This window comes from Phoca vitulina, unplaced genomic scaffold (genome assembly GCF_004348235.1).
Source record: "Phoca vitulina isolate PV1807 unplaced genomic scaffold, GSC_HSeal_1.0 scaffold6, whole genome shotgun sequence".
NCBI lineage: Eukaryota > Metazoa > Chordata > Mammalia > Carnivora > Phocidae > Phoca > Phoca vitulina.
The window spans coordinates 68,906,485-68,932,971 of NW_022589709.1; the positions used below are offsets into that span (position 1 = coordinate 68,906,485).

Consider the following 26,487-nt stretch of genomic DNA (forward strand, 5'->3'; position numbering starts at 1 on the left):
AAGCAAAACTCGGACTGAAACAGAAAGGAACGTTAAGTGGGTAACTCTCTCCAGATGCAGGAGACGGGCGAACGCATAGCCTCTCTAAAGGCCTGACATTTGAATTAAAAACTGAACTACTCTGCAGGACACACAGAAGTCTAGTGCAGGCGGCTGTATGTGCAGGGTGGTAAACCCAGGGGAGCGCCTTCGCCCAACGAGCAAGTCTTCTCTCCGTACCTCAAGAACAACAGGTCGAGCATTTTCTCCCCTGCTGCCTCTTGAAAGATTTACTATTATGGCCTCTCAGAATCAAGGGAAAACTTGTGTTAAAGTGTTTTCTACAGAAGACATTAAACCTGATCACTCAAACCTTCTCTTTTATCTCTAAAGGGTGGCCTAAGGGTCCGAAAGCTAAGATCTTGCCACCTGGGTCCATGTGCTGGGTTACCTCAAAATCCTCTAATGTTCTCATCTGTCCAGAAGGAAATGGCACTGCCTGCTCCTGAGGATGAAGGCCAAAACAGATAGCATAGCCACAGAAAGCCGTAAAAAATGCACTCTTACTATCTTAGCATATTGATTCCTTTGCATCTGTTCATCGTTTAACTAAAGCCCAGAGATGCGCAGGAGAGAAGCAGACAAAGCAATTCCTTTTGAGGAAATGGAAGCATATTCTGGAATGACTTTGGAATGGGTTCTTCTTCCAAAGGCTTTGAGACATTGTATAGACTGAATAATTAGGCAGTTCTTCGTCTGGCTTGGATAAGGGAGGTTGAAGTCTCCTATTTCCAAATGAGAGCTGATTAGTGTTTAGCCCAAACACTGAAGTTGAAACCTGCTTTATAGGTTTAAAATGTGCTTTAATTCCATTGATTTAGAATAAATAGGGTAAATTTGAGTTGTGAATAACTATGTAGTAAAATTTTAAGGAAATGTAATATTATTATTTTCATGTTCATGAAGTAGCATTAAAAACCATCTTTCCTGGTATTTTTTTCTTATGATGAGAACTTTTAAGATCTCCTCTCTTATATAGACTAATAAACAGAAGTACTCATTATTCCCCCAAATAATTCTTGAGGTTCCCTACCATCAAACTGTTGCTCTAATTTTTAATTCCTACCAGCATGTTTTTCCCACTCACATCTCCACAGATTCAAATTCTCCCTGTCCTTCAAAACCTATCTCAGATGCTGCCACCTCCAGGAAGTCTTCGTGGAATCCAACCCAATGTCACAATTACATGTGAGATTTTCCTAGTCTGCACTTTATCTGTTATGCTCTTATGGCCATTCTGTAATTGGTAATATATTCGTATTTTTCACTGATTTCTTACCTCCTCACTCACCTTTACACTCTCTGCCTTACATATTCCTCCACCCCCATGGTCCTTGACACTGTGTCTTGGAAAAAGTTACCCTTCAATGCATCTTGAATCTCTGGAGGCATTGATTGGTAGATGTGTGGATTTGGTTATAATTCCCCCACATAGTGATGCTAGTCATTAGCAAACCCTTTCTTTCAAATAGGGCAGAAGTAAATTTGACCAGCCCGATCAAATACCCACCAATTCCATATCAGTTGACACAGAAGTTGAGGGTCATTCTAGGTGCTCTGTTCTCTACCAGACTACCAGGGAAGAGAATGTCAAGATCATGTAGCCTGGAAAACAGCACAGCATCCAGACAGTGTGGGGGTAGGAGTGAGAAGTCTGCACTGTGAACTTAGTCCCTCCATTTGTTCACACTTGGCAAGTTATTTAACGTCTCTGTGCAAATTTCCTCATGTATAAACAAATAAAATAATAACATTTACTTGATTCTAAGTTTTTCAAGAGGATTAAATGAGGGCGCCTGGGTGGCTCAGTTGGTTAAGCGTCTGCCTTCGGCTCAGGTCATGATCCCAGGGTCCTGGGTTGGAGTCCCGCATTAGGCTCCCTGCTCAGCGGGGAGTCTGCTTCTTCCTCTACCCCTCCCCCTGCTCATGATCTCTCTTTCTCTCTTTCACTGTCTCTCAAATAAATAAATAAATAAATAAATAAATCTTTTAAAAAAAAGAGAGAATTAAATGAGATGTCCTAGGCATAATGGTTTGCAGAGGGACTGGACCTAGTAAGAACTCAGATTTGATGGTTGAGGTGATTACAGTTGTTATCATTATGAAAATCAAGTCCTATTCATATGCCTTAGAATGAAAAAATACTGCCTACTTGCTCTGACATCTCTTCATAAATGAGGAGAAGCTCTCTACTTTTTGTAGCTACTGTGAGAATTAGTATATAAAATTTGGTGGAAAATGTGCTTGGCTTTATTATGCTTTTCAGTGTATAGTCTTTTCATTGAGAGCCAAAAATCTTCTGTTGTAACCAGCTAGGTTCTATTTTTCCCTTTGCATCTGCTTTAAGTTGAGCCTGTCCTCCATCTTCAAAATCCTCTTTAGTCTTATCTGTAGCTGCCCACCTCTTCCTTGCTTTAGTCACATGCCTAGAGAGCCAGCTGAGCAGTTGGCCCAGACTCCCCTTCCACTGTGTGAATCAGGTCTCTCTCGGCCTCTCAGGGAAGTCCGGGGGATGCAGTGGTGAGCGACATAGCAGAATCTGTGTCCCCGCTGATCTCGGACAAAAGTTAACTACTAGTTTAAAAGAACGAAATTGTTAATTAAATAAGGTAGAGGCCAAAACTGCTCTGAAAGAAAACGTACAGGCTGCAGCAGGGTTGGGTAAGAGAATGAACCAAAACCATTTCTTGGCCAAGCAAGTTGTCTTTCAGGCCTCAGCTGAAATGTCACCTCCTCAGGGAAGCCCTCCTTGATCATCTAAGCCAAGCAGTCACTCTCTACCACAACCCCCATTTTATTTTCTTCATTCTGCTTTCTAAAAAATAGAGGTATAGGGGCGCCTGGGTGGCTCAGTCGTTAAGCGTCTGCCTTCGGCTCAGGTCATGATCTCAGGGTCCTGGGATCGAGCCCCACATCGGGCTCCCTGCTCCTCAGGAGGCCTGCTTCTCCCTCTCCCACTCCCCCTGCTTGTGTTCCCTCTCTCGCTGTGTCTCGCTCTGTCAAATAAATAAATAAAATCTTAAAAATAAATAAATAAATAAAAAATAAAAAATAGAGGTATAATTAACATATAACATTGTATTAGTTGCGGGTGTACAGTGTAATGATTCTGTGTTTGTATGTACTGTGAGATGATCACCACAGTAAGTGTAGTTAGCATTCATCACCATACATAGTTATGGTATTTTTTTCTTATGATGAGAACTTTTAAGATCTCCTCTCTTAGCAACTTTAAAATATGCAATACAGTGTTAACTGTAGTCACTGTGCTGTACGTTACGTCCCCATTGTTTATTTTATATCGGTAAGCTTTTACCTTTTGACCCCCGTCACCCATGTTGCTCACACCTCATTCACCCCACCTCTGGCAACCACCAGTCTGTTCTCTGTATCTGAATTGGGGAAGGGGGTGTTGCTTGTTTTAGATTTCCTTCTTTTTATGGCTAAATAATATTACATTGTATATATATACATATATATATACACCACATTTTGTTTATCCATTCATCCATCAATTGACGCATACGTTGTTTCCATATCTTGGCTACTGTAAATACTGCTGCACATGAATATGGAGATGCATGTATCTTTTTGAGTTAGTGTTTTGGTTTTCTTTGGATGAATTACTGGATCATTCCTTTTCACAATCTGAAGTAACTTTGTTGATATAATGTTTACCTGCTTATTGTCTCTCTCTAGAAGTCTAGTGTTTAATAACTGCTAAAAATATTATATGAGTGGATGAAGGAACTAACCAAAAAGAGGTTCCTCTTCCTTCCAAATCAGAATGTACCAAGCTGTGAATTTCACATACTGGCTGGACAGTATTGGGAAAAAGTATGTCAGAATTCTGCCTGTTTCAGTTCAAATCAATTCAGTCCAGCACAAACTTATCGAATTCCTATTATGCACCAGGCAGTGAACCTCACACTCTGGATTCAGCAGAGAAAAGTCAAAATTCTACCCTCCTGCCAGTAAGAGTCTGGCAAAGAAATTAGATACTTAACAGCAATTATCAAAGTAATCGAACAGTACTTCATGCCACACAGAATTCTAAACACTTCAGTGATTTATCTCATGTAATCTTCACAAACCCTATATGTTAGGAGTGATAATTACCCCTGAAGAAAAGGGCAGGTGTCTCGTCTGTCTTGTTTACTATTGATTCTTTAGCACCATGTACAGTACCTGACATAAATAGATGCTCAATAAATGTGTTCAGTAATGAATGAGGGCTTTGAAAGGAAAGGATGGTATTTGAGAGTCTGTAGCAGGATTTGACCCAGTCTGAGGCATTAAGAAGCCTCTCCCTGAAGATGTGACATTTTATTTAAGACTTGAAGAATGAATAGGAATTTGCTTCGCTTTGGCTGGAAAGTGAAAACTAGCCATGCTCATCCTGACCGATCTTAAATAAGCTAATTTTTGTTTTCTTGGGATTTGCTTTCCTTCTGAGCAAAATGAAAAACTGTAATGATGAAACATAACCCAGAGGAGGTTGTAAGGACATGTGAAAAGAGAATGCTCAGGGTAACTTTCCCAGAAGAAGCGGGCTTCAGGGCGGGGTGGGCACCAGGCCCGGCACAGCAGGCTGTTAGGATGCCCCAAGGCGAGGGCTCCAGCTGGGGCTTTGCCACACCGAAGCAAATGCTTCTGATCCCCCAGGAAGTGGTCTCAAGAAAAGCGTGAACAGCCCAGTCCATGGTGCGGCACTCAACAATCTCCCGGTTAATTGCCTTTTTTTCTGCAACTGGATGTCAGGACCTGGCATGTGGAAATCATCTGGGGCATTTCTTGTCTCTAAGCTCTGTTCTGCCGGACTCCAGGGCCCTTCTCACATGGCACCTAAAATGGGTCACCTTTATCTTTCCCTCCTCCTGGGCTCCTGGTTTCCCTTTCAGAGATCGCTCTGTGCTCTTGGGCCCTCCCTGCAGGCACTTCTGCCAATGCCTTTGAGCCTCCCGTCTCCTTGTCCCCTTGGAAAGACCCTTCCTCTCTTGGTAGTCCTGCTCTCATCTGGGATGACATTTGCTGTATCGGAGTCTCATTCCACTCATGGGGTTAATGACTGCTGACTGTTCATTCACTGTAGCTCCCAGTAAGATAATTGCCTTTTAACAGGCGCTTTTTGTAAATAATGCCTAATGCCCAAGACTGGATCTCCAATATGGAATTTTTGAGGCTCTGTAATCCCAAAGAATATTTTTAGACCCCTTCCTTCCATCATAACCCCTATGATATTGTAATGTAATAGTTTATTCATCCTTTTTTTTTTTTTTTCTGGAAAATGCACTCCTTTAGAGCAGGAGTCAGTAAATCGCTCCATCACTCACTAATTCCTAGTATAACAACAGGGTGCCAACAAAATGTTGGACCAAAGCAGTGAGACACATGATTTGGGACAAGAGTATTTGAAAAACTTTTTGTAACCCTTACCTTTCAAGCCAAATGATGGAATGAAATACCTCACTCCAGAGGTTCTCAAACTCAAGTAAGAATCACTTGGCATATGTAATATGCAGGTTCTTGTCTGTCCTCAGGGAGTCTGAATCAGGGTACCTGGTGGCTCAGTTGGTTAAGCGCCTTCGGCTCAGGTCATGATCCCAGGATCCTGGGATCAAGTCCCACATCGTGCTCCCTGCTCAGGGGGGAGTCTGCTTCTCCCTCTGCCCCTCCCCTGTTCTTTCTCTCTCTCTCTCTCAAAAATAAATAAATAAAATCTTTAAAAAAAAAGAGAGAGAGAGAGAGAGTCTGAATTCATAGGATTGATGGCTCTGAAATCTGCAAATTCACTAAGTGAGGCTGGCATAAAAATGCTAGATCTCCTCGGGGGCTATTTGTCTTTGGATAAATGATTATATCCTCTTAGCCTGTTTTCCCTTCTGTAAAATGGGATGATTTAGAGAATCAGAGGGGAAAAAAGATACAGAAGCACACTGAAACACTTGAAATGGTGCAGCGCAAACCAACTGCACCAGGATCATCTGACTGAGGAGATTTCACATTAGTTCTTTCTGCCCCTTGCCCATTCTACATCTGGGTGAGTGGGGTGCAGAGGGCTGGCACAAAATCAGTAGTTTTAAAATGGGATTGGAAAAGATGCTTTCAAAAATTGAGATCAAGAGGTACTAGCTGGTTGGGAGTGGCCAGTTTGGAACTTAGGTGCCAGCCTCACTGATCTTTTGTTTGTAATGAAGGAGACAGGCGTTTTGTTTTGTTTTGTTTTGTTTTATAGGGGGGTTTGCTTAGTTCTTTCACTTTAATTATGGACAGCATAATCCGTGAATGTTTTTTTCACTCAGGAAGTATTTACTAAGTGCCCGCTATTGACTCACAAGGTATATACTAAATGCCTACTGTTTATTTAAAACTAAATTATGCCAAGGGGAAGCATGTCTATTCATGAATTCCATAATATATTTGCCTGAGTAATATATTCCAGCTTTATAATGGGCTGAAATTCATTTGTGCTGTGAAAAACCTCCCCACAAAGAAGTCTCAAACATCTTTCAAAAGTTTTCTCCCATATATATTGATTTATCCATCCATCCATCCATCCATTCACTCCTTCAGTTAATAATAGTTATTGAGTACTCTGTGCCAGGCACTTGGGGTACAAAGATGAATTAGACATTGATATTTCCCTCAGGAAGTTTACAGTTTCATTATGTAGACAAGATGGGTAAGTAAATACAATAAGATACTGTGATTCAGGGCTGATATTACTGCTATAGACATAGCAACAAAACTTAGGAAGCACTAACATTTTGCTAGGCACTGTACTAAACCCTTTGTACCAATCACCCTCTTTGGCCGTCACCATATCATGTGCGATTCTGCTATTATCCCCATTAGCTACGTAATGAGGCTTAGAGATGTGACATCAATCGCCCAAGATGACCCAGTAAGTCAGTATCAAAGACACGCTTCAGCCCTGGCTGTCTAGTTGTGGCCCCACCCTCCTTATCACACACGTTCTGTCCCTGCTCTCAGGTTCAGGTCTGGCCAGAGAAGCTCAGAGCAGGTGCACAGCAATGGTAAGCACGGCATCGGTAGTAACCATTGATCACGTGACCACAGTGCACGTGGTGCTTCGTGTGCTTATTGTCTCACTCCATCTGAGAATGCACAAGGAAAACCCTGCCATTGTTCCCATGTTATAGATGCAGAAACCTAAGCTCACAGGTGTTAGAGTCTGTATATCTACCCATCTGGTAAATGGAACTCACAGGGATTCAAATTTGGATCAGATTGACCCCAAAGCCCACACTCTTTCTACTCTGCTGAATGGAGGTCACATGTGCACTACCTCTCAGGAAAACACCTCTGGATATGCTCTTGTGTCATGAGCTAGGATGATCCATACAGCAAACCAGACCATTCAGGCATTGTTCAAACAGCACCTTACTTGGGATGGCCCAACCTTGCCAGGTGTCTGGGTCTAAGGAAGTGATGGGTTATATGACTTTTGAAGGGCTAGATATCCTGTCTCTGCCAATAGTTTGTCATCCTGTCACAATGGTCCAAAAGTCAGAGAGACAGCATATTGGTGGAAGGGTCTATTTATATATCATGGCCTGAACTAAAACCATAATTACTCTATGGCTCAAAGTTTTTGCTTTCCTGGACAGCCCAATATGTTTCTCCAATGTTAAGTATATTTGTAAAGAGGAGAAGCAATGAAGGATTAAAAAATATTCTACCAGATTTCAAGGCACACTTTTTTGTAAATGGAAGTAAATTGACATACAATGTTGTATTAGTTTCAGGTGTACCACATATTGATTCAACAATTCTATACATTAGTTTGTGCTCACCATGATAAATGTAGTCACCATCTGTCATCAGATGATGTTATTACAATATTATTGACTATATTTCTTCTGCTGTTCTTTTAATCGCTATGACTTACTTATTTTATAACTAGAAATTTATACCTCTCAATGCTCCATATCTATTTCCCCCATCTCCCCACCCACTTCCTCTCTGGCAACCATCAATTTGCTCTCTGCTTTCAAGATTCTGTTTGGTATTTTGTTTGTTTTGATTTGTTCAGTTGTTCTTTAGATTCTACCTATGAATGGAATCATATGGTATTTGTTTTTCTCTTTCTGACTTGTTTCACTTAACATAATACCCTCTAGGTCCGTCCATATTGTTGCACATGGCAAGATCTCATTCTTTTTTATGGTTGAGTAATATTCCATTCCATTTCAGATATATATATATATATATCTTCCACATCTTGTTTATCCATTCATCTATTGATGGGCACTTGGGTTGTTTTCATATCTTGGTTATTGGAAATAATGCTGCAACAAACAGAAATGCATATATTATTTTGAATTAGTGTTTTCGTTTTCTTTAGGTAAATGCCCAGTGGTGGGATTATGGAATCGTAAGGTATTTCTATTTTTAATGTTTTGAGGAAGCTCTGTATTGTTTTCCACAATGGTTGCACCAGTTTACACTCCCATCAACAGTGTAACAAGGCTTCCTTTTTCTCCACATCCTCACCAATACTTGTTGTTTCTTCTTTTTGATAATAGCCATTGGGACAGGTGTGAGGTGGTATCTCACTGCGGTTTTGATTCTCATTTCTCTGCTGACTGGTGATGTTAACATCTTTTCATGTGTCTATTGGCCATCTGGATGGGTTTGTTCCTGGGATGTCCATCCTGTTCCATTGATCTATAGGTGTATTTTTGTGCTGTTGCCATACTGTTTTGATTACTCTAGCTTTGTGGTATAGTTTGAAATCTGGAATTACGATACCTCCAGCTTTTTTTTCCCCCTCAAGATTGCTTTGCTATTTGAGGTCTTTTGTGGTTCTTTATAAATTTTAGGATTATTTGTTCTAGTTCTGTGAAAAATATTATTGGTATTTTGATGGGGATTGCATTAAATCCATGGATGGCTTTGGGTAGTATGGACACTTTAACTACATTAATTCTTACAGTCCATGAGCATGATATGTCTTTCCACTTGTTTGTGTTGTCTTCAATTTCTTTTACCAGTGTCTTATAGTTTTCGGAGTGCAGATCTCTCACCTCCTTGGTTAAATTTATTCCTAGGTATTTAATCCTTCCTAGTGCAATTGGAGGAGGACATTTTATATTTTTATATTAAATCTTATTTTTAAATTTTATTTTAAATCTTATTTTTAAATAAGGGGATATTTGGTTTTCTTTTATAGACTGTTACATTATTTCCTTGTGCCTCTGAATGTAGCACAAAGGACATTCACCTTTTCTCTAGCATAGACAATAGTGTCTTTGGCAGAACTTATAAATCCCAAACCGGTACCTTGTGCTTGCCTTCCAGTGATAAGGTTTCCAAAATCATTATTATTTCATGGGTCAAAACTAAACCAGTTCCCCCATCCAAATTTATGCGGTAGTTGGACCTGTCCTCGATGAGGGGTAGTCTCATTGCCTCCCTTCCTCTTGTGAAATCTGAGTGTTTTGGTAAAGTCATTTAATTCTTAGATCAACTTACTTTTCCCATGCCATCGGGGTACACCGGTCGGTGAAGGGTCAGTTTCCTTGGGCTTAGTCTCTGTTCTTGTGTTGTGGCTTTAAATTTGTACAGCAAATAACTCAGAACTTGGTGTGAGGGCTGGCAGGAAAAAAAGACTGTAGTGGAGCACAGAATTTGTCTGTGTTAGCCCTCTGTCACCGGCTACTCACCCCAGCTTTGGGCTTCACCTAAATGATAAATGGTCCTATTGTTTGGGCTTTCGTCTTAAAAAAACATAGAGCTAAATCTAGATGAAGCAGGGACAGAGACCCATTTCATTGCACTGTACTTTAATATTCCTGAGACCCATGGCATTACGGGTGGCTCTTTTAACAGCCATCTCTCTCCAGGGTGGAACACTGTGCTGTCTTTGTTTCATCTGATCTTCCAGCTAAATAAGAGATGGTCACTTACCCTCAGTGTTCCCCTATCCTGCTGGATTTCTCTTGCTAGAGGAGAAACTGACCACACGGGAAAAGGTAGAGGTTTCAGGCAGGGCATTTCAGCGTGTGTTTACAGGCAGGACTGACTTACTCAGCAAATCCTGCTCCGAGAAGCTGCAGCCAATGAAGAGGCTATATCCCGGCTTGCTTGGGGGCTTCTGAGTTTGAGCTGCATGCAGAAATGTAAGGCAGTGCTTCCTGGTGCTGATGGCAAAATGGGACCCATCTCCAGTTATTCCTCGGGCTTCCCAGCTTTGCAGATCCAGGGGAGAACCTACATAAACATACTGGTGATGTAGCCAGCTTTAAAGGCCAAGAGAATCCTTATGGATTCAGGAGACTGGTTTTTTATTTAGATTTTTATTTTTTATTTTTGTTGGAAGATGAAATGCTTCTCTCGTTACCTGCCTTACATCTTCAGACCTCCGAATACCATCCTCTCTTCCAGCTGCCACACGGAAGGTACAGACCAGAGAGGGAAAGTGTCTGGGTGGGTGGGAAAAAGTGGGCTGGTGTATGACTTCCCACAGGTTCTGCTGATATGCTTTCTGTAGCTAGCAGATGACTGTCGTTCCTGGCAAAAGCTTGTATCTAACAGACTTAGATCTGCTTCTAAAATCAGTCTGTCTTGTGTAAGGAAAGGGAAGTATTTTCTAAAGAGCAGGATAATGTTGCAAAGGTGATCTCAAAGCCGATCTAGCCGAGTCGAAAAACAATCAGAAATATTTTGCCAGTTTCCCTCATTCTACTTCACAAGCAAACAAGTAATTAGAACTCCTGTTAAGGAAGAACATTTTCAGTAGGTGCTGCCACTTACATTTATCCAAGCTCTCTGTTTTGTCATTGTCTGTTCAGTAACTTGGTGCATGCCCAAGAAAGCAATTAGCAAAATAGAATTAGCGTACTACGGGACTGTGGAGTGTCGGTTGTCGGATTGCTTTGCTCAGAGTCTGGACTTGGGTTGCAGAGCAGGAAGACACAGCTGACTTTAAGTGCTTGCTGGAAGTGGGGTTTGTGGGGGTCCTAAGTTAATGCGTCACGGCGAGGGTGAGCTGAGCCTTGTACAAACAGTCCCCAGTTCCCGGTCCTTTGGGGACCTCCTCTGCTACCTTCTAACCTAGCATGCTCTGCATCCGTGTGTGTGTGTGCACTTTCTGTGTGCACGTGTGTGCGTGTGCCTTGTCAACATTCTGGCAATCCGCCTTCATCTAAGCACTGCGGGTTTCAACGTTTCTGGAGCGAGTAGCTGGTTGTGCGTATTCTGTGTGTGATTTGCCTATTTCTTTTGATCTGCCACATCCTTGAAAAAGAGCAGTTTCAAGAAAAGCAACTGGCTGGCTGCTTTTCAGCCTGAGGGTTGCCCCACCAGCAGTACTGATTGAAGAGGGCTGTGGTAGCCACACTCTCTGGAATGGAGCTGGTGAGCAGCCTGTTGTGAAAATCCATCCTTGTTTCTCATCCTCGGAGTAGGAGCTGGGCACTGGGGGCTGTGCAGAGAAAACGAGAGAAGTATTTATTATACCATGAGGTGATTTTTAGTCATTACCCCCAGGAAAAGCAAGTAGAAGTTTGGGATCACCCTTGAATTGAGACCAAGGATGGCATTTTTCATAGACCTTGGTATCTTAAGGATTTTTTTTTTTCAATTAGATATTTCCTTTAAAAATTTTATTGGTGGCTACAGGAAATGACCCATTGAGAAATCTTTCCTCTTATAGAGAGAAACTTACTAAGTCTCTATGTATGTATATTGGGGAGGGATGGGGGTGGCATGGATAGAAATCTCCAGGGGAACTTTCCATATACAAAAGATCTAAACTCATATAGGAAGATGCCAAATGACTTTTCTCTTTCTGATTGGTCCCCCGTCCTCTCCTCCTAGCTTAGATTTTGAGACCCCAAACACTTGGTCTATTCTGTTGCTGTTTTGTATATTAATCAAACTAAAGATCCTACCTCATACAGACAAACTACCACCACCAAGAACTTTCTTGAACTGTTTTTTAACCAAATTTAACTGTTGTATTCCATCAAAATGGAAAGCCCATTTTACTCCTATCAAAACAATTTCTAATTTGTCAACTATCACCAGGTTTAGGGGGTGGGGAGTGAGGAGATTTGTCTTCCAATCTGTTGTGAGACTAATAGACAATGGGTATGGATAATAGCATGTGGCAGACATTAACTTCGTGAGTGGGGGGTTGAAGCTGAGTGGGGAAGTCATGAGTTAAATACCAAGCAGGCAGGGCCAAGTCACTTAATTGCTCTATGCTCAATTTTACCTATAAAATGGAAATAAAAAGACTCATTCCCAGGATGTTGAGAATTCAATGTGATCATTCCAGTTCTTTAGGAAGCTTGGTACATGATAGGTGCTGTCCATTTTGCAGTCTCATGTACTTTCTTAGATAGTCAAATTTTCCTTTTTTATTACATTATCTTAAGTAATGAATAGTTTCCTCAAATATGTCACAGTGTCACTCAGAACTAGTTACACTTACTTAAGTTTGTCTGAGGAGAAAGCTATGTGAGAATGAATCTGAGTTTGCGTTTTTATGTTGTTAGCTATTATGTCACCCTGTAGTCTCTTCTAGAAAAGTTACGTCTGGAAACTTCGTATTTTATTTAATTGAAGAGGCAGAGAGTGAACAATTGGTGTATATCCCTGTAAAAATCAAGTAAGTAGAAATACTCAAACCATCCCTTTAAGAGTAATTCAAGAACTACTTTGAAAGCTTCAACAATTGCCGGGGCACCTGGGTGGCTCAGTTGGTTGAGCATCCAACTCTTGATTTCAGCTCAGGTCATCACCTCATTGGTGGTGGGGATTGAGCCCCATGTCTGGGTTCTGCACTCAGCATGGAGTCTGCTTGAGATTCTCTCTCCCTCTCCCTCTGTCCCTCCCCCTGCTTGCGTGCTCGCGCTCTCTCTCTCTCTCTCTCAAATAAATAAATGAATAAAATCTTGAAAAAGAAAAAAGGCTTCAACAATTGCTGGGCTTCTTAGAGGATAGAACCATTCTACTTAAAAGACATGTTTTCCTCCCAGCTTATCTTGCCATTGTTTTCTCAACACAGGAAGATCATGGGCTTTGAATTTTAGCTCTGCTACTTGCCAACTGGGTGATGTTGGGTAGTTATTTAACCTCTTAGAGTCTTAGTTTCCTCGTTTGTAAAACATAGATGATGATACGCCATAGGGTGGCTGCAAAGAAATACATTCAGAATGCCACACACAGGGTGATAATCATAGTAGCAGTAATAATAATAATAAATTGGTCTTCGCTTGTATTGCACTAACTGCGTCCCAGACATTATCTGAGCTCATGATGTAGTAACACATTCATAGGTACGGCAAATCAACAGTATGTGGTCCACAATAATAGTTGTTTTTCCTTCTCTCACTTTCGACCTTCAAGCCTGTTTTTTCATCCATCAGACTGACGTTTGGTTCTTCCTATTACAGTCAAAATATTTTTTTAGAAATATGATCATATTCCTTCCCTCAAACCCCCTCAAACACAAACATGCTTGCATTGAAAACCTCTCAATGGCTTCCCATGGTCTAGCAGGCCCTGCGTGTTCTGACCCTTGCCTGACTTTCCTGTCTGACCCTGAGCGCACGCCATCTTGCCTGGTCTCCAGCCACCCAGGCCGTTCTTGGTTCCTCAGGAATCTCCCTCCCACCATAGACTTCGGGAAGCTTCTCTCTCCCCTTAGCCCCATTCCTTGTTAATTCTGGCCTTGGATTCTCAGCTCAAGGCGAGAAGCCATCCCTGGCCCTCGGGTGATCATGGTCATAGCTCTTAGAGAACCAGGCTGCTTCAGAGCGCCTGTCGTAGTCTGTCATCATGAATGGCCTGGTGAAACTGTTTTGTGAATGTCTGTCTGCCTGCTAGACTGAAAGCTTCATGGGAGCAGGACCCACATGTAGTTTTGCCCTCTCTTATACCCCCAGCACTAGAACAATACCAAGTACTTAATAGGCAGTCAACAAATTTTTATTGAATGAAACCATGACAAATACCAAGGCTGTTGTGTAGACACATTTTTAAAACACAGGCAAAACACGTTCTGCAAAGCATTAGCTGCTACAGGAATGCAAGCTCTTTTAACCATTGCCGGTCGGGTAGCTTTCCGTAGCCACACTTGAGGGGCCTGGTTTTATGACCATGCTCTACTTTAACTTGAAATTAGAAGATACGAAGGGGGGAAAGGTCGACTAAATAATGCTGGTGCACGAACAGGGCTTTGAGAGGACAGTTGGATTGTCTTCCCTTCTCTGTGGACATCATTAAAAGGACACATAACTCCCTCCACCACGGTGGGGAAGCATTCATCCAGCGAAATGATTCCAGGATTCGAGGCACAGAATCTCAATCACAAGCAAAAAGAAACCATTCCAGACAGTACAGAGGGGAAGGGGAGACACACAGGGATAAGAGAGCCAGTCAAGTATGAGGAACCTTGCCTGCTCTTTTCCAGTGGGCCTAATTTGGCACCCAACACGGGAAGGTCTTTTCTGGGCTCTTGAACAGATGAGCAGAGGCACTCTCTCTTCCTGAAGGGAGAAGGCTCACGTGCCTTGCCCCGAGCCATTTCCTTTCCCTGAGTGCTCTCCGTCATGTTTCCATGCTGCAAAGCTCTGTTCATCTCTTAAAAGTCAGCTGCAGTCAAGGCTTCCCAGGAAGACTTCCTCAACTGCTCCACAGAAGGACTTGCTATCTGAGTCACGCAAACCACAACAGTGGTGGGAAGAAGGCACTAGAAGGAGAAGCCGAGCAGCACCACAAAAATCCCTGGCTGTGTGCTCCAGGCTGGGCCAGTATCATCTCATTTGCTGCTCACGCGATCTCATATCAGATGCTGCTCTCTCCATGTTATAAGTGAGGAAAGTGACACATACCTGCCTTGCCCGGGGCCACACTTAGTAGAGTCGCAGAGTTAAGACTCAAGTCCAAACTATTGGAATCAGAAATCAGTGCTCTTAACTCGCACCTGATATATTTCCTCTGGAACACCTGTGTGAGGGCAGCCTTCAGATTAGAAGGCCACAGTCTGTTCACGTGCCTGTGTCCTGGTGGCCAGGAGCAGCTTAGGCACAGGGATCCTGCCATTTGTCTTTAGGCTCTGCGTTCTGGTTAGCACTGAGCTTGACTGTGAGTAGGTGGTCAAGAAATGCTTCTTAAATAAAACGCTGAATGGGGGAGTGACAAATTTGCCTGTGTATCCATGATGCTCCTTCACCAGGAGGAACCCAGAAGCAGAATACCTTCCAATGACCCCCAAGAGCAGGCTTGCCAGAGGTCTACACCCCACACAGAGGAAATAAATATACATTTTTCTAACTCTTTATCATATTGTAAATAACAATAAAATAATAACTAAAACATACAATGCTCGTTATTTATCAGGCACAATTCCAACATATACATGTCTATGGACATAGGGACGGGTGTGTGTATTCCTCACCACAATCCTCTGAGGTAAGTAGTTATTATCCTCATTTCATAAATGAGGAAACTAAGACACAGAGAAGTTAGGTAACTTGCCTAAGGTCACACAGCTGTTAATTGCAAGGATTAGGATTAAAACCTATGCAGTCCGGTTCTAAGGTACATGCTACAACAGGATCCATTCCTCTCTTTTGTGCCTTTTTATGTGTCTATGGAATTCTTATTTTTCATATTTTTGGAATTCTCTTCTTAGCCCCTTCCACATATGTAGAACCAACCCACTCTTCAGGCCCACATCAAATGCACTTCCACCCACAGCTTTCCCTGACTGTTCATTTTCTCACCTACATTTAAAGCCTTTCCCACGTGTGCACTGTGATTCTCTATAACATGGAAATAATATTATGCCACCTGACCAGGTTATTGTAAGGATTAAGTGAGACAGAATCTTACATTGCTTGATATGGCTTTAGATTAAAAGTGTTTTTTTTTTTTACATTTTTCTGTACAATAGATGTTTTGTCCCTGCTTTCATCCAAGCCAGCCCTCCAGTGGGGAGCTGGATCCCACCCCCGACCCCGACTCAAGCCCTTCACTCCCGCATTTGTCTGCTGTCGGTGCACCATCACCAAGTCTTTTCTCTCTACAGGATCAGCGGTGTGGTCCACCAACATGCTGTCAATCACCCTGCTTTCAATACTCACCTCACAATCCTGTATCCACCTCCAGCTACTGCCCATGCCCTGCTCCTCTTTGCAGAAAAATGCCTTGAAAGAGTCATCTATACACAGTTGCCACCTCTTTTCCCATCCCTCTGCCCAAGTTGCACTTGGGAGAGTCACCCGTGGCCCCCTCACTGATCTGTCCCATCATCCTCTGCCAGGTTCCTCCCGTGGCAGCTCTCAGGCATCCTTGGCACTGGTGGTCGCTGCTTCCTTCTCGAAAGAGTTCCTTGTCTTGGCCTCAGGGCCCATAGTTCCTCTCCGTTTCCTTCTCCCGCCATGGCTAGTCCTTCTCATACTCCCCTGCTGGTTCCTCCTCCTCCTCCTGAACTGAAAACATGCAAGCCCAGGCCTGAGGCTTCTCCTAAACCTGTGCTTGCTTCTAGGTCGCCTCAGCCAGCCCCATGGTATTAGACATCGTCTCTTCAACCTGTATCCCCAGCTCCAGCCTCTCGCCCCAAATGCAGACCTGCGCATCGAACTGCCTACCCAGCATTCCCACTGGGATGCATTCGAGGTCCCAAGACCCGACTCCTCATTCCCCTTGAGAAAAACCCACTTGTCCAGCTTCTTCTCCAGCTCGAGGAAAGAGAATTCCAGTTTCCTAGTTACTCCAGCCAGAAACCTTGGAGTCATTCTTCATTTCTGTGTTGTCGCATATCCTTCTTCTAGTTCTACAGTGAATCCTCTGGGCCTAACTTCTAAAAATATCCAGAATGCAATCACGTCTTATCACATCTATCACTTGAATGTTTCTTCACCAGAGAGGCCTTTCCTGGCCGTCATGTCTAAAATCTCTCTCTCCTTCTCTCTGTCCCTATCCCTCCCCTGCCGCCACACACACACCCCCACATCCACACACTCGCCAGTTACCTTTACCCTGCTTTAGCCCTTCTCCTACTGGACATGTTATATATCCAGCTACTTACTTGTTGCCCGTCTTTTTGTCCTGTAGAATGTAAGCTACATGAGAACAGAGGCTGACTCTGTTTTGTTCACTCCTATACCTCCAGCACCTAGAACGGTTTCTAGCACATAGTAAGCATGTAATATATACTTGTTGATTGAATGAATGGGTGTATGAATGAGTGTTTATATGAACTCTCAGTAATAAAGTAGGAAGAATGAGCTCTGAAACCAGATGAACCTGAGTTCCAATCTCACACGGATAATTACTTGCCAGGTGACCTTCAGTTACTTAACTGGTGTATTTCCTTCTCCAACAATAACATATCAGGGTATTGTTATGAAGGTGAAAAAAAAATTTTGCAATTTTGTAAAAATGCTTGTCAGCATTCAGGGAATGAGACTTAACAGTATTTCTGTATCCCCCACTGCACTTACCACAGCAACAGTCACAGAAAGGCATTCATAGTTCCAAGCTGATTGAAACTTTTGTGCCTACCTACATAGCTAGTGTTGGCTGTGGCTTGTTATTTGCCAGACCCTATGCTAATGCTTAATAGTCACTACCTCACATAAATCTCAGAAAAACATGATGACGTAAGTACTGTTAATTGTCCTCATTTTACAGATGCGGGAACCACAGATGATAACTTACCCAAAGCCACATGGCTAATATATGGTAGATCAGAGTTTTGTGCCCCGACTGTTAGATTCTAGAGCCCGGGCTCTTATCCGCTCCATAATATATTGGATTTTTACAATACAATGCATAAATACAGCATTTTAGACATTGTTCTCAGCACATGGGAACTTAAAAGATGTAAAGGACTCATCCCTATTTTAAGAAGCTACAGTCTGGTAAGGGAGAGAAAAGCATGCCTACTCAACTCTAACAGTGGATTTTAAACTGGTTAGGCATGAGAATCGGCTGTGGCAAATGAACGGGGATATTTCCACCATGTCCCTATTGAATCAGACTTCCTGGAAGGGGGTCCCAGGAATCCTAGTTTTAAAAGTTCCCCCAGTGAATCTTACGAACAGTCAGAGCCGAGAGCCTGAGTCTATGAGAAACAATGGTTAGGGCTGTGGAATATATTCAAAGGGAAGAGCTTTGGGAGAAAGAGATTGATCAGTTGTTGGTCCCTTTGAAACGACAGAGTAAGATCCTGCAGCTAAGAGCAGGTTGCTTTTGGTTAAGATGTCTGACGTCCGGCAGATAAGTGGCTGTCCTGGGAAGATTCAAGGTCAGTGTTATTCACTTACCCATTCAGTGGAACTCTACTGAGCATTTGTCTGCTTCATGGCAGCTATGACTTTGCTTCAGGAGTTTATATTTGGGTACCAGCTAACACATCTACATAATATAGAAAAAGTCATTCAGTTTCTTGGGCTTTAGTTTTGTCATCTACGTAAAGGGGAATAAAAATTATGCACATATCAAGGAGTTGCTTTCGTGAGTAGACATGATAATTCATACAAAGTATACAGTGTGCTACCCAGTGCATATTAAGAGCTCAATGAGAGCTATTATTATGAATATGATTCGTATTAGCGGAGGCCTCAGAAATCACCCCTTGCCCTGAGTACTTTGATGCAATGTAGTGATGGAAAGAATCCTAGGCCAGCAGTCCAGAGACATGTACGTTCTGGTCTTCTTTTGACATTGATGTCCGTTGATAAATTGTCTAATCCTGCCGTGCCTCGGAGTCAAACGGCAATATAATAAAACATGGCAGTGTTGGTGTGAGATTAAGTGACAGTGCTTTGTGAAGTATGTTTCCCATATTAAATCAGAAGCTGGGAATGGTAACTGATTTTTAGGAGTTCCTAATAAAATCCATAAGGAATTTAGCAGCTGATAAGAAATGTGGAGGGCAGAGAATAATGTTGAATAGAGCCAACTGGGAGGCAGGTACTTGCCAGGCATTATTATCACATGAAGATCATTATCACAACAATTGTGCGTGGCAGTAGGCATGTTTTACCGGTGAGGACCCTGGGAGAGGACTGGGGAGGTCAACTATCTAGTTGGAACAGACTTGGGCTTTGGAATCAGATAAACCAGAGTTCCAAATATGACTAAATGTATTTATCCTCTGAGTGTCTGTTTTCTCAAGGGTAAAAAGGGAAGGAATTACGTTTCCTTCTCGGGTTCATTGTAAGGACTAAAGACATTGAGTGAGATGTGCCTGATAGCCACTTAAGAGATGGTCCCTGTACTTACTGTGATGGTATCTTTGTTCAGGTGCTGCCAGCGGTAGCACCAAGCTGGTCTGATGGCACATCCTGGGTTCCTCCCACGCCATCATGTTCCCATCCAAAAAAAAAAAAAGTTCAGTTTTGCATTCTTCAATTCTTTCAACCTTCATCACCTTTGCTGCTTGTTTGTCACGAGCACTGGCCAGCACCGTTCTGATCTGTGCTTGTGAATTCATTGTTTGTCTTCGGTACTTGTGCCCCAAGGCAATTCCTTCATTTTGACTCAATTTTATAAATCGAATAGAAAAATCACCAGCAGTGAAGTCATCACCATCGTTAGAGAGACTGGCCCATTAGTTTTCTGAGTCATTGTTTCTTCCCTGGCAGATGGGGCTGGGAGACAAGATGGGCCGAGATGGCCAAAGCCTTTATCTTCACAAGTATCTGCAAAAGCACAGTTAGTAGGCAAAGCAAACAGGAGGCAAATAAATGTCTGACTTCAAAGACAGGCATGAAAGGCTGTTCTGCATCCTGTGGTTGATACATGGGAATGTCATTTACCTAGAAATTTTGGGAGCAAACTGAGTGGTCAGTGAACCTCCTTGCAAGAGAAATTATTTATTTATTCAAAAATTACAAGCACACGCATAAAGAACATCTCTATTATATGTCAGAGATTGGCTAGGCAGTGGGTTCACCAGTGGTAAACATACATATGGTTGCTGCCCTGCTGGAAGACCAATTCATCAGGTTACTGTTAACTGTGGCAAATGCTCTAGTGGCGAGGACATATGAAGACAAGGTCTAATAGGGTTTTGTACTGCCCGGGAAGAGGAGGACGTCTTCCCTGAAGAAGTGTCCTTTGAGCTGAGATCTGAAGGAGAAGTAAGACTTACATAAGCAGAATGAGAGAGAATTTTCCAAGCAAAGGAGAGCATGTTTGAGAGGCCCTGTTACCAGAGAGTCATCGGTGAATGTGAGGTTCTCAAGGAAGGCGGGCGTGACGGGTGCACGGAGACCGACCCAGCAATAGAACAGTGAAGAATGAGGCCCTAGAGTGGTGGGTCCTGCATGCCTCTGTGATGGCAATTATAGCCTTGATCCAAAGAGCAATGGAAATTACTGAAGGGTATGAAGCTGAGGGAAAAAAAAGTCCATATTTGCAACATGAGAAGATTTGTCTGACTGCCGTCAGACTAGAAGGGCTAAGCGGTGGGTGGATACATTTTGGGGAGCTGGCTGCTAAAAGCACTCCCTGTCCTTGCACTTCAGGAGACTTATAGATGGCACTCTGTATGCCCCAGATTCTTCAAGGTGCGCTTGTAGTCTGAATCCAGTGCAGAAACCTGTCCACTGTCTTGACATCCAGCCAAAAACTGTTTCTTCTCAATGAGCAATGGCAGGAACACACTATGCTCTGTTCTGAAGAGGCAGTAAACATTCCCAACATTGAAAAATAGACTGAGTGTGCTCTTCTAGACACAACGCTTGCAAAGCATGATATTTAGAAGGAAGAGAAAGTCTGTGTTGGGACAAAACCACTGAAGATGTTTTCATATCATGTTTGTTCAGCACGAAATAGCTACTCCATCAAAGCCTCTAGATAGAATGGTACATCTGCTCAGCTGTGTATATTCATATATACACAGCAAGGTGACCTTCTCAGGAGACAGCCGACCAAAAGTCCGTCTCCTAAGCAAAGGTTAGGAAGCCCTGTTCTACCTTCATTATTAATTCATTTTTTTCATGGTCCTCTACTGAGATGATAGAATGTCTAAGCATGTGGGTGAAAGCCTCAAATGTGAAATCCTGCTGGAGCTCAGCAGATAGCATATTAACCAAAAAGGCATGATACTGCCTATCAGGAAACTGTGTATTGGAGACCTAAATCAACACAGTCTAGTTAAAGAAAAAAAGAAAAAGGCAGTGAGCAAGGAAAGCAAAGTCAGGCCCAGCCCTTAGGCCACCCGTTTCCATCCCATTAGAAAGAATCCTAGAACTTCTGTTTGGGTGCAGGCCTCCGAAACAACTCGTCCAGCCTTCATGGGATCCCTGAGCCCCTCACAACACTCCTGACTAGAGAGAACTGGAGAGCTCGCTCCCCGCCAAAGCTGACCCTTTTGCTTCAGGACGATGCTGACTGTCTCTAGATCTTCAAGTTGAGCTGGAATCTCTTTCTTAGAATCATTGAAATCGATTTCTTCTCAAATCACAAATCTGAGGCATTTTCCTCATGACAGTTCTACTTTATGAGGATCATTTTCATACCTTGTGCAGGCTTAAGAGTCCAAGTTGCTGCAAGTAGCCTCCTATGACTTTACCTACTGTCATGGTCATAACAAGGAGCATTGAGGTGCTACATCCTGTTCTAAGTGTTTTCATGTATTAGCTCATTTAGCTGTAATAACAGCAAAGAGGAAACTTCTACTATGCCCATTTTACAGATGCACACACTGAGGCCAGAAAAGTAAATAACCTGCCCGAAGTTGCGCGGTTAACAAACAGCAGAGAGGTAGGACCTGAACCCAGGTAGGCTGGCCCCAGAGCTTTGTTCTTCCACTCGTGACGGAGGGAAAAGCACAGGCTTTGCTGTCACTGTCTCGCCTTGGAATCCAAGTTCCAACACTTCCTGTGACCAGCTGCTTCAGACTAAGCCTCCATTTCTCCATCCGTAAGATGCGGACCAGGACCCCTACCTCCGTGCTGCTGTGGGAGTCCGTGAGGTAATGTCGGCAAAGCAGCTGCGTAGTGCCTTGCTCATGCTGCCTGCACAGGACAGGCTGATAGAATCAGCAGATGTGTGAGTATGTGAATGAAGATCCTCTGGGCCAGCCTTCCATAGCAAAGCTTTCTCATTCTTTGCCCCAGTTCTCAAGTGAAACACCTATTTTATGTCGCCTTTAGGTGGTCAGCCGGAAACAGGGAGTCCCAGCATAAGCATAGGACCATAGATGGGAATGAAAATAAAACTATACTATAGTATCATCACAGATCATTGCTCCACTCCCCCCAATCCAGACTTGAGAGCATTGGGCACCCTAGAAATAAAGCAGACATGCTCCAAGATAGTGGCCTTTCAGATCGTGGAATGTCCCTGTTCAAAGCCCGTTTCTTTGAATGGCTTCCTGTTTGATGCAGTAAAATCTGAAGTCTTTCTGTGGCCTACAAGGCCTAGGAGATCTGCACCCTGATGATCTCCTGTTACCTCCCCCTTCACCCAGCCCACGCCGGGCACACTGGCCTCCTTGCTGTTCCTTCAGTAGACCAAGAACATTCCCTCTCCAGGACCTTGTACTTGTCCCCTCTGCCTGGAATGTTCTTCTCCTAACCACATGGTTCTTTCCCTCACTTTTTGCATGTCTTTGCACAAATACCACCCTTCAAATAGGCCTTCCTGCCTACCTGATCTACACCTCCTGAGCACTTGCCCTTTATTTTACTTTGTAGATGGCCTCACTGGCCTGCCTATTATATATTTGCCTTTGTTTGTCATCTGTTTCCTCTTGCTAGACCATTAACTCTATGAGAGCAGGTGCTTTGAGCTTTTGCTTACCATTGTGCCTGCCATGTAGTCGCTGGTGACACATCTTTGTTGAATAAATGGTGAATAATCATGGTTAGTAGCGGCAGTGGGTAAGTGCAGTGACCCACGAGATTTTGCCTCTCTAGGAGGACACTGGTTCCCAAGTGATAGCATATGCATAAAGATCATCTGCAGTGCTTGCTTTAAAATGCAGATTCAGGGGCTCACACACCCCCTAAAATTTTGAATCAGTACATCCTGAGTGGAGCCCCAGAACCACCACTTTTAAGAACTCCAGTGCCTGTTGAGGAAGGAACCCCAAGTGCAGTCCTTCAAGAAACACTGTCCTAGCCATCAGAAAGGATGAATACCCAACTTTTGCATCAACATGGATGGGACTGGAGGAGATTATGCTAAGTGAAATAAGTCAAGCAGAGAAAGTCAATTATCATATGGTTTCACTTATTTGTGGAACATAAGGAATAGCATGGACGATATTAGGAAAAGGAAGGGAAAAATGAAGGGGGGGGAATCAGAGGGAGAGACGAACCATGAGAGACTATGGACTCTGAGAAACAAACAGAGGGTTCTAGAGGGGAGGGGAGTGGGGGGATGGGTTAGCCCGGTGATGGGTATTAAGGAGGGCATGTATTGCATGGAGCACTGGGTATTATACGTAAACAATGAATCGTGGAACACTACCTCAAAAACTAATGATGTATTGTATGGTGACTAACATAACATAATAAAAAAAAGAAAAGAAAAAAGAAACACTGTCGTAGGATAGGAGAAAATTTTTAAAAATATATAAGCAACACCACTGAATTTTGCATGGTTTCCTTCCTCCCTCCATGTCTGGTCCGAGATGTGGGAACTCCAGACCTAGCATAGGGGATGATGCTGGTGGAGGAAGGGGGTTCAGTGAACTATTCATAAATACCCTGATCTCTCAGCTGGAGGTTGGGTGGCTGCAGACTTGCTTAAGGAGGGGTCTTAGTGTGGTCTCAGATGCAAAAGGACATTGATATCCTCCCTTGCTTGTGCACAGAGCCATTTTCAGAATGGCTGCTGCAGCCTCTGAGTGGGGGAGGGCACCCCACTGGTCCTGGCAATTGGCATCAAACCAGACAGCCAGAGCTGGAAGAGACACGAAGTTCTGGTCGGAGCCCCACCCACCATCTTGCAGAGAGATGAACTGCCCAAAAGCACACAGCTAATTAGTTTAAGAGCCCGCACTGCAACCCAGCCTGTGGCTTCACTGTGGTGCTTTGGCCTCTGTACCCGCTTTAAAAGTGGTTTCACTGTTCCTAACAGTCCTGTGAAGATCTTAGAATAATGTGCTGACCTGAGTAGAGACTCTACATAAAAGGGAGGGAAAACCCCTCAAGGATAAACTGCAAAGAGTCTACTTCCTGTCGCACTGTGAGCATGCGTGCTGATAAGCCCTCGGGAGAAAACCAGCTTACAGCTACTTTTAAAAGGCTGAGTGACGTACTTGTAACGGCTCGATTATGTACACTTTTTAAAAGGAAGCTCATTTTTCTTTGAAATTGGCCTTATTTATACACAGAATCAGTGGAAAAGACTATTATCAGATATTAAGCCTTCAAGAACATTCTCCCAAGTGCTATCTTCCCCACATTGGGTACCCAACAAGGTAATTTAGGACCAGGTATATAAAACATATTTCCCCATGTTGTGCCTCCTAAACACCGCTAAGCAACAGGCCGACCTTGACTATGGAGAGCTCCGGGCTGGGGATTTGGGGAGGTCACATGTTGCCTGAACGGATTCTTCTCCAATTTCTGCCACATCTAAAACATGCCTCTGTGCCAACTTGCGTTTTTTCCTTTCCCGTCGAACTGACCCAGGCTGAGCTTGCTCTACAGGCTGGGAACAGCCTCCTCCAAACTCACTTCATTTGCATTCATTTACAGTCTTCTGTTTGGAAATTGTATTTTTGGCTCCAATTCAGATAAATTCAAACCGAGATGATCAATGGAAATGATCCTATAGGTGAGACAGGGGCGGAGGCTTTCGTTATAATTCTCTATTGCTCCTCAGATATGCTCTGGGCGTCACACAAAATTATTTATTTGGCACGGCATTGTCAGGTGATAGCAGAGACCTCAGTGAATTGATTAAAGTTTGAGGCTTCCAGGGATCCCCAGCCTTCACTTAAAGAAACACTTCCCCAGCAAGACCTGATTTTATAATGTGGTAGAAGGAAGGTATCTTCTACTTTGTAAATTTTAGCTTTCTTAAAATTAGGCTTCCAAAGCTTGCAACTGACCAGGGTAAACAAATAAAAGGTATGTTGCAGACAGCTGGAACAGTGCCTGGGGCTTAGCAGCGACTCAATGAACATTTGCTCCCTCCTGTTCTTCCCCCTATCTTTGTCTACAGACACAACAACGTTGGCTCATTGGTTGGTCCATTTTTTAATATTTCTTGGGTGCCCACTCTAATGGGATAATTCTAGACAGTATCCACAGGTAAGAACACAGCTAGATCCTTGCTGTCATGGACCTTAGGTTCTGATGGGGGCAAACAGGTAATAAAACATTATAAGCATTAGATCATCAATAGGGTGGCAACCAAGTTAGAACTAGATCTAAACAAGGAGATTCAGGTAACATTTCAATAATGACCTTGCGTATACCTAACTACAGAAATGCCCTCCAAATTGGTCTTCGGGCGATTAGGCTTCATACCTGGTCTCCTTGGCAGCCCTCAGAGCATTCACAGCTCATTCTTGGGTGCTTCCTGGCACGTACTTGTCACGCCCCCTGTGCTGATCTCTCCTTTCCCATCTGGTGCTCTAATTCTGCACAGAATGGTGGGCAGATGCTGCCAGTAGCATGATCCTCTGCAGAAGTAAAGCCCTCTGGGAGCTGAGTCCGCAGACCCCAGGGACAGCAGGAATTCATTCAGATGGTTTTAAAGCCTCTGTGAGGTACCAGGCAGAGATCGGGCTCTGGAGAAATTTCAGGAAACAAAGCAGCCACTGCCTCTGACCTCGGGGTGCTTGCCTTCTAGGAGGGGAAAAAGATGACCTGAAGTGGACATTCAAAAACTAGGACCTTTCAAATAGTGATCAGGGCAGGGAAGAAAGTAAAAATAGGGTAAATAGCATAGCCAGTAACTGGGGAATGGCAGGTGACCAGCTGTAGGGTCGATAGGGAGTCCTTTCTGAAGCTGAACCCTGACTAATGAAAAAGAGCCAACCACGTAAAGAGCCCAGGGAAGAGCATTCCAGGTAGAGGGATCTGCAAGCACGAAGACCTGGAGACTGGAATCAGTTTGCTGTAGTCAAGGAATGGGAAGGTGGACTATCATAGCTTTTTGTGAAAGGTTTTGTAGCTTTGTTTTAAAAAAGTTCTCTCATATATTTAGGCCCTATAACTCATTATGCTTTTCAAAGAAGCAGTATATATTAGTAGTTTAAAAAATTAGATTCTAGGAGTAGCTTATTTACATCTGTAAGGGAATAATTTAATGATTGAACCCTGCAGTCAGATTGCCTTTATATAATACTGGAGTTTCCATCCAGTAGCTGAGTGACTTCCATAAACTTACTTAAGCTTTCTGTGCTTCATTTGCCATAAGAGGGGATAAGAATAATGCCTACCTCATGGGAGTCTTTCCATGGTAAATTGCGATAATGAACATAAAGTGCTA

At 43.2% G+C, this 26,487-nt stretch overlaps 1 protein-coding gene across 4 annotated transcripts in view; it reads left to right on the forward strand.

Annotated features, from left to right (window-relative positions):
• The window catches only part of PPP2R2B (protein phosphatase 2 regulatory subunit Bbeta), a 445,379-nt gene that overhangs the window by 18,438 nt on the left and 400,454 nt on the right, over nucleotides 1–26,487 (forward strand). Inside the window, exon 1 of one of the 4 annotated variants that reach the window (XM_032404429.1) lies at nucleotides 9,202–10,463. The exons of 2 other annotated variants lie outside the window; for them this stretch is intronic. In XM_032404429.1, coding sequence (XP_032260320.1) covers nucleotides 10,390–10,463 — 74 coding nt within the window. In that variant the 5' untranslated portion in view covers nucleotides 9,202–10,389. Of the gene's footprint in view, nucleotides 1–9,201; nucleotides 10,464–26,487 lie in introns of those variants that run through there. One more of the 4 variants, XM_032404432.1, reaches the window with a different exon arrangement.